This window comes from Salminus brasiliensis, chromosome 8, assembly GCF_030463535.1.
Source record: "Salminus brasiliensis chromosome 8, fSalBra1.hap2, whole genome shotgun sequence".
NCBI classification, from domain to species: Eukaryota; Metazoa; Chordata; class Actinopteri; order Characiformes; family Bryconidae; genus Salminus; species Salminus brasiliensis.
The window spans coordinates 9008297-9017535 of NC_132885.1; the positions used below are offsets into that span (position 1 = coordinate 9008297).

At 41.6% G+C, this 9239-nt stretch overlaps 1 protein-coding gene across 1 annotated transcript; it reads right to left on the minus strand.

Moving 5' to 3' along the window:
* Positions 1–213: 213 nt before the first annotated feature.
* upp2 (uridine phosphorylase 2) lies at positions 214–7198 on the minus strand. Its single transcript, XM_072685022.1, has 8 exons — positions 7136–7198; positions 6982–7054; positions 6160–6274; positions 5514–5672; positions 4522–4636; positions 3691–3900; positions 2476–2622; positions 214–505 (listed from the first exon to the last, which is right to left on the minus strand). Exons 2-8 carry the CDS (start codon positions 7032–7034, stop codon positions 363–365), a joined length of 942 nt encoding a protein of 313 aa, XP_072541123.1. The 5' UTR covers positions 7035–7054; positions 7136–7198; the 3' UTR covers positions 214–362.
* Positions 7199–9239: the final 2041 nt, after the last annotated feature.

Here is a 9239-nt window from a genome sequence, read left to right on the forward strand (position 1 = left end):
TCTTGGTTTCTGAATGAGGACGACCAGATCTTTGTTAAGGTGTTCTCAAACTGTAGTCCTGGAACAGAGGTTAGAGCTTTTCTCGCTCCAGCTCAACTCATAGTTACTCATTTACAAATTGAATCAGTGTATTGGGGATCTTCTGAATTGAAAGCCCCCAAAATCAGGTAATCAAGTGAAGGTGACCAATGAAGTGGATCAGACGTAGTGAAGGTGATCAATGAAGTGGATCAGACGTAGTGAAGGTGATCAATGAAGTGGATCAGACGTAGTGAAGGTGATCAATGAAGTGGATCAGACGTAGTGAAGGTGATCAGAGACTTCGAAAGTGATCAACCACGGTTGATTCTTGGGAAATGTCTTTAGACGATGAGTCCCAGGCGTTTTTTGATGAAGTGTGCCACCAGACACTGGGGTCTTTGCTGGTACTCCACCAGAACGTCATGAGGTGTAGAGATCTGATCCCCATCAAACCGATTCAGCAGAGTCACACAGATCACTGCAGCTGCACAAACATTACTGATTAATAGGCTTATTACCACCATATCACCATATCACTTATGTTATAGAAGACTATTTTTCAGTGTTTATGACTTTTAATACATCAGCTGGCATCACGTCTATAGTATTAATGTATTTATTATTAGATGCAGTTTTAGATATGCTTTCTTTCCTTATCTTTAACTCGTATGTTTACATGATACTCAAATGGCAATCCAAACAAAACATTTAAAAGATTGGAACTGTTGCTTCTTGTACCTTGACTCTGAAAGAGCAAGCATGAACATTTCCAGCATCTGGCTGATGCTCTTATTCAGCGAGTCTTACATTTGAATCATATTACCCAGGTAGGAGAGTGTAGTGTTAGGAGGCTCGCCCCAAGACTCAAAGACTAATGTAGGGTGGTGTGTTTGCCTGGCTGGGGAATTCGAACCCTGGTTTGCCATGACAAAAAGTAGTACTGTTACAGACTACTCCACACCCACTAATTGCCAATGATACACCAACCATAAACCCATAATGTAAAAAAGGTGCTGTTAACAGTTTAAAGCATCCAGCTAAATAGGGCTGGGGCAACTCGTCGCCATTACTGATCCACATCGTTTCATATGACTTGTGTCGTTGTGTGGCAAAGATGGCCACACCTACTAAAACATGGATTTCTCCAGAGAGTAAGCTGTGGCTAAAAATATCCTCCACAGGAATCTAAAGAGTATTTTGGGCAGAGACCCAACGATGTGGTTCTCTGTAAGCTTTGCAAAGTGGAGATGACTTATCACAGCAGTACAACTGCTATACACTGGAGCACTTATCAAGAGACAGCAGCAGAAGAGCACAGAGTCTTCATCGCCCATGTTGAAGGTCATTTCTGCACTGCTGCTGTTATGGTAATGTAACGCTACCATGCACTTTGTAACCGGCCATTTTCTATTTTTCTGCCTACTTTACCGGCTGTGTACGAGTGAGAGAATAGCTTAGACTAACATCCCAGTCGGTTCTACAGCCTGTTAATCATTTTGATCATTTTCCTTTAACAAAATTGATACATACATTAAACATACATTTGCCAGTGGTTACCTTAACTACTATTAAATACCTTACCTATAAAATAATTCCAAGTTATAATCATTTTAAGGTTAAATTCCAGTATTTAAGTACAAATATTACTACTCTATTTCAGTTGAAAGGTTGCTATGAGATAAAACAGAGGTTACCTGTTAACACGGAGGTATTGTGAGTTGCAGAATAAGTGCAACCTATGCGCTTACGAGAAGATGACATATTTTGGTATATTATTTTTAATGAAGTGCACAAACACAAAACCCCATTAGACTAGTCGATAAATTAGTTGTTAGATTAATTGGCATAGTCAAAAAAAAAAAAAAAAAAAAAAAAAAAAAATTAGGTGCAGCCCTGTGGCTAAATAACTTTAAGTTCATTGTCACAGCACCTTTAGCATGCATGTGAGAGACCAGGGTTTGTTCAAGAGTCTTTTGGCAGGACTCCTAACATAGCTTGCATAGGATTACTCTGTTAATCACTTTGCATAAAGGGCTAGAGCAAAGTGATATAATTGCTACAGTATCATTAAAATAGTCTGAAAATGGTGTTTGCACAGCAGTCTTCAGCCCACACTTTTTCCATCACTAAAACATTCTCCAGTTTTCAGCGTCGCACAGCCTGCTTCCACTCACCTGAGGAGCCAGGGAGGCTGAGTGAAATCTACTGCAGATGTTTGCTTTTGAAGCCAGTGTGTAGAACACATGGCTGTCCTGTCCTGAATTGCCCTGTAATTTTGTGATTGAGTGCTCTCCAGACTGCAAAAGTGCCTAGACTAGTTCAGAGCTAGGCAAGGTTTACTGCAGTTTTAGAGACAACACTTGAGTAATATCTGCCCAGTCTGGGACACTAATTCTGAAACGACTTGACTGCAACAGCAATCGTGGTAAGGCTGCTGAAAGTTACTCAATGTACCTTTGAGATTGCAGACACGACTCATGGCAGCAAATACTGTGGACTCCATCTCGATATTCCTGACGCCAGCCTCATGAGCCTTCCTCAGATACTCCAGCTTTTCCTCAGTGGAGAACGAGCACAGAGCACCGTCCAATCGGCCCTGCCCTGGAGCAGATGGAGAAGTTATGTGAGATACATCTAAAAGGTGGACCAAATAGTGGCATATTATCACATAACCCCTATATCAAAATGTATCAGCTGTAAGAGAAATTATAAACTGCCCTGCCCTCCTGCTCTGTCTAAACCCCACCTCAAAAGGGTTTACAGCATGCCCGGGGGGGGGGGGGGGGGGGGGGGCTCCTCAATTGGGGGGGTATTGTCAAGATAAAGGGACAGTATTTCTACAGGTAGTATTACTCATATGTTTTATTAATATATGTTTTTTCCCTCCTTTATCTATTACTTTATTCATTGTCTAACTGTAGCATGTAACTCAGGCTATTGTGGACCATTAATAAATCCATCTCTGTGACCATAAACCAATATTTTAGCCTACTTTTTGCATTGTTTAATATTCTAACCTGCAGTTAAGTCTTAATACTGTTCTTTGGGAGTTCATTACTCTGATAATGTAATCTTTATGGAGTCAGGTTAAGCCAGTAATTATATCCACTCATTTATCCTTCACTGGTCCCGGAAACCGTCATTGGGCCGGGTTCCTGAAGTAGGGGTATACAGGAATAAAAACCCCTACACAATCATAGCCTGTACATAACCTACATCTTTACCAATCGTTCCCTGATTAACACCTGATACAAAGAACAGTATGTTGTCCAGATCACACAGATGTCCAGAGGTGAACTGATAGCTGGCAGTTCAAGCCATCCAAAAAGATTAGCCATAAATTCACCAGGCAATTATTTTGCATGCTTCATTTTTTATTTTTTAATACTTGGCAACATGTCAGCTTGCTTCGTTTACCGCATCAGCTGATAATGTGAGACAGTCCCTCCATGGCCCACTCTTGTGGGCTCAGTGATCTAAAGATTTGGACCTGTGCATCCTACAGTGTTCACCCTGTAACGCTCAGAAGTAGTGTGAGAGTAGGCTACAATGGATGGGAACTCTCTTTGAGACTGGTGCAATCTTTAAATGATGCAGTCAATGAGGAAGGGGAGTGCATAACCAAGTACCCAGAGTAGGAGCGTTCTGTAATACAGGGTTCTTCTTTACCTTCGTAGAAGTCGTGAGTGCACATGGTGTTGCCGATGACGGTGGGGAAGTTGGGCAGCTCAGCTGAACACTGCAGGAGCTCTCTGGCCACTTCCTCATCCAGCTCTGTGCTCCGGATGATCACTTTTCCCAGAACCACCTGCTCAAACTGGGGCCGGAAGAACGAGTCCACTGCTTTATCTGTGATCACCACCGTGCCTGGGGCAAGACCTTAAGAAACACATACATACACAACAGAAGTGACACACAGCTCAATTATCACCTTAATCTATGGAGCTATGACCAAAACTTTGAGAAATGGTTCTACCTAAGACAGAAGACAGAAACCAAAGGACTTCAACCAGGTTCTACCTGGAACCCTCTGTGTTAGATGCACTCTGAACTTTAGAGTGTTTATAGAGAAAATACCAGTACACTTCTCTCGTTAGTTTTAGAACTTGATCTGATTGGTCTAATGCTGGTCAACAATCCAGCCCCTGGAGATCCACCTTCCTGCAGACTGCAGTTCCAACTCTAATCAACCCCACCTGAACCCCATTTACTTATTGCCTTATATGAGCTGTAGTTGAAACTTCCAGAAAGGTAAATCTCATGGAGGAGAGTTGTGGACCTAATGGTGGTCTAAATTTTGTGCAGTTATTCCTTGAATAAACATCTAACAGCTCAATTAAACTAACATTAATGACCTCATACTCGCTTTATCAACCATATTTTGGGAGAACATATGCACATTATTGGGGTAATAGATTGGGCAACAGAGAAGGCCTCCTGAAAGTCCAAAAGCTCCTAGTAGTGAACTAAATTACTAAAATAGATGAAGTTTGTAGGTACCGATGCCACCCGAGGTTCCAATGCGGAAGAGGACGACATCGCGGCAGCGGGCGTGGTACAGCAGCTTGATGAGCTCATGCAGCATTATAGAGATGGAGGGCACACCCATGCCATGCTGAACACAAACAGGATGAACAGTCTGTCAATCAATGGTGTTCAATTCACAAGGGCTGTTAAACAGCACTGCCATAAAGCATTTGAGAAACCTGAGAAGGATGAAGGTCACCTTCAGCCAAAATGCATGCTTGGCTAATATTTAAGGAGACTTTGTGGTATTTATAGTATTTGTACACTATATGGACAGAAGTATTGGGACACCAGCTCATTCATTGTTTCTTCCTAAATCAAGGGTATTAAAAAAAGAGTTTATCCTGCTTTTGTTGGAGTAACTGTCTCTGACTTTGGAGCCTTGCAGTGAAGATTTGATCGCATTCAGCGACAAGAGAATTAGTCAGCTCAGGATGTTGGATGCTCACAAGCCCATCTCATCATCCCCAGCTCATCCCAAAAGTATTGGATGGAGCACCATCATTCTAGAGGTCACAGCTTCCTCTCGCCCACACCTAGCATTATACACAGTACCAGTATTGCCAGTTTATCTGCTCTAGAGAGTCCTATTCCACTCTACAGGGACTAGACAAGCTGTGTATGTGCATTTATACATCTGTTTCAGCATTGGTGGCCAAAGTATTGAATGCATTCATTAAAAGGGTCCACAAACATTTGGAATATTTGTAACCATTGGTGCAGTTGAGGCACCTGATAGCCTGAGAGTTTATCCAAGGTTTTGCAGGGTCTGCTGTGGACAGTTCCATACTATTCTTATATGAAAAGATTTTTTTGAACCTCCAGTTGTACTGGTGTGAGGTCAGACTGAACATTAGATCCAGTGGTTGTTCCACTACACACACACATGCACACACACACACACACACACACACACACACACACACACACACTGTACATGATCAGAAAAAAGTTTCTTCTCTTACACTGATGGACAGCACAGGTCCCACTTTGTACATGGAGTAGCGGTCAGTTTCCTCACAGATATCTCTGATGTCGTCCACATTGCCAGGCAGCTCCAGCTCCTGGTGAATGAACTGAGCGAAAGCTCTCATCCTGTTGGCACTGCCCCCAACACACACAAACTACACACCATAGAGAAAGACACACACACAGAGAGTGGGAAGAGATGGGTCGGGTTAGTCCCCATTCTACATGCTCTCATATATACTCTTGACTCTTACATAGTCCAAATGTCCTTTTTTCATGCAGTTTTGCGTGATGTGGCTGAGGACAGCAATTCAGCAGATTGTATTTTGCAATGTTAGAATTTATAATAATAGAATAGTAGAAAAGTAAATATGTCTTAATGTTTTGGATGTAAGATCTCTGGATTAAGCTAAAGGAAAGATCAGGCCTGCACTCTGGATGGGAACATTGGAATGTATTATCCTCAAGTCATAGTTATGAATGATTGAAAATAATCCTTTCAACCGAATTATATCTTGATTAAATTTTAAATTTCATAATGCAGAGTCACGGCCTAGAGGATTGTAATCTAACTGAACAGCCGTGCAGGGAACAAAGATTTACAGCCTGGTTCCTTTCAGGTTCTTTGAGTTCTACACAAACCTTGGTGTCTCCAAACATGGCGGGCAGGTTGTGGGTTTTGGTGCTGAGGTTGAAGTGGTAGAGGATGTCCTCTTCCATAGAATCCAGGTGAGGGTTCTTCACATACTCCCCCTGCCTGTGGGAAAACAGGCAGCAGTTGCGTCAAATGCCACAACCCATTCCACAAATGCAGAATCAGAACATGCAAGCTTCAAAATTTTTGAGATAAACTTCTTAGTTTTGCCTTTTTCATCATGCAGCATTTGTGGACCATTTTCCACCTTACCTTAGCTGTTCCATAATCTCAGATAGACTAGATTATGCTAGTCTGATGCTATATTGCACATTTATATATATAGAAATAACTAAATTACCTCACCTAGCTAACAAAAAAAAAGATTTGCAGTAACTCACAGTCCAAATCTCAATCATCCATTTTTATAATAATCAGTTATGCTAATGCTAGGTATTTGCCTTGTAGCTCCAGTGCAAACTGTGAGAATCAGGTTTCCCAGTGAACTGAGTTGCTTTAAGTTGAGTAGTGTATCTCAACACTGAGATGATGGCCCCTGCTGAAGGCCTTCTTTTCCAAAGAAGCTCTGGTACCAGTCCAGTTTCTCAGTGTAGGTAAACAGGACAAACCAAACCACATATCAACAGTGTCTCAGTGTTTAGAGCTCTGGGCTATTGTTTACAAGGTTGTGGGTTCATTACCCAGGTCTGATAAGGTGCCACTGTTGGGCCTTTGAGCATTGTATAGCATTTTTTAGTACTGTACAGGTATGATGACAGTGAAGGCACCTACTTTAATGTTAGTGAGACAAGGAAAACAGGGCGTCTTACTCTATATATTCATTGTGTTCTGTTCCAAGGCAGTTGAGTAGGATGGGTGCCATGGTTGCCGTTGCGATTCACTCTAAAAGAGAGAGATGGACTGAATTACAGCTCATAAGAAGGCTTGAGAAAAGACAATAAATATAATTCAGAAAGTTCATACCTTACAGTCTGTTAGAAGAAGGGATCGATCAGTGTCGTTTAGTATAAAAGTTCTTTAAATCCAGCGCAAACTGAAGCGTTGTTACTCTTCCTGGCGGTGTGCGTTTTAAATCTGTTCCTTTAGAAGCGAAAGCTGATATAGCTTTGGCCCTCAGCCCCCACAGTGGACTGATTGGTTGTGGAGGGAGGTGTAGTGTCTGCTGTTTCCCTTCTTCTGCTTCCACTCCCACCAGCTGGTTACTGATCTCAGGTCCACTCAACTTTCCCAGACAAACGAAAACAAACCTCAACACAAACAGAGCACCATTAAACCACAGTAACCCTTCTAGCACTGTCTGTGTGTCTGTGTATAGTTTCATGGAGACGTAAACCAATCATTTAATAATAAAAGGTTTGATAAATGTAAAGTTAAAAATGTTGATTTGTTGTGATGATAAGTACAGTGCAGCACAGATCACAGGATATCATCAGACAGCAGACAGGTTATCATGCCTTTAGGCAATTGCGCAATGGGTGGTAAATATGAACAGCTGAGGGTGAGCTAGCATGCACGTGTATGGTTTTCACAAGGCTGGGGAGCTTACGTCAACAAACCTTAACGAGTTTTCTCAGAAATACTGAAAAACAATGATCTTTGGGGTATGCCCTGTGTGTGGGCAGTGCAGCCTTGATGAGTAAAAATCACATGTTTCCCATTGGCTCCTGGCACCATCTGTTTGCAGGTCCTTTGACCTCGCACTTACTGTCAGTGTGTAGTCGTTCCCCCAAGACTACATCCCTTCATTTGGTTAGTTGTAATCTGCATTGTGGTGTAGCTGCTGGGCCTCAGTGTTGAATGCTGTAAGAGCATGTTAACACTTGCACTGCTTTTTCTGCTTGACCTGATTAAACTCACCTGTTCAAGTGCAGGTTTAGTAAGTTTGTTAGAGCAGGGAACACCAGAAACTGCGCTGGATTCTGTGCCCCATTGCCAACCCCTGCCCAGGTCTTCAAATCAGACCAGTATCCAGAATTTGTTCTTGCCAGGTGTTAAGGGAACAGTTAATGTAACTGGTTAGCCACGTAGTGTCACATCTACAAGAGAATTACTTTATGTATTCCCTTTCAGTACTCGCTTCAGGGTGTTGTTTAACCTCAAATCTAGATGGTTTAAGGCAATCAGTTACCATTTGAGTCTACTTCTTTCATCAGGTTTTACAGTGCAGGTGGAAGCTGGTGATTGGTCAAGAAAGTGGTCTCCTAGTACAACTTTCACTGAAGCTTTCATTAATGGTCAAAAAAGTGGTTCTTTGTAGAGGCTGTTACTAGTAGGAAGGCTTGATAACTACACTTTGACTCACTGGGTGCCTCCCTGACCCAGAGTATAAGGGTAGAGACCCTGTGGAATGGAATGCAGATAACTACCCAGCAACATGACTCAACAGGCTCAACCCAGCATTAGGGTAGAAAAAACAACCTGGCGGTATTGAGAGTGCAGGTAGCCTTGAAATAAAGTGGTATTAGAAATTCTCTGAGCTGCTGATCCTGCAAGTAAAATTCATTACTTTTAATTTATTCTCCATTAATATCATTTTAAAACCCCATTAGCAGGACAATGGGATGAAAAGTGGAGAGACTTGCGCTTAATGCAAGTTCATTTTATTCACTTTTCAAAATGGTAAATGGGTTGTCATCATTTAAATTGGCTATAATACAAATTAAAATATTTTCATATAAAAGAACTCAGAGCTATGTTTCATCTTGTTAAAATGAGTGAGGTTTTAAATGGGAATATAGATCTCCACTGATAAACTGATGGCTGTTTTGAATTTCCAAGGTAATTAACCCAAGTTAATTGGATAATTGGTTTGCACAATGGAATGTGCTCATGATTTCTTTCTGTAGATCGAACACACACACACACACACACACACACACACACACACACACACACAGAGGTTTGTTTTTGCATTAACATTTTACTCTGTGGTATGTTTGAAAAAGCTCTTTTTATTTGAAAACCTATTTTTTTATTTTGACTTAAATATATACTTCACCCTCAACATGGAGCAGCTCTGAAGTCGGAAAAGCTTTACTCATAAAGGTTGCACTGTCCAATCAAAAGG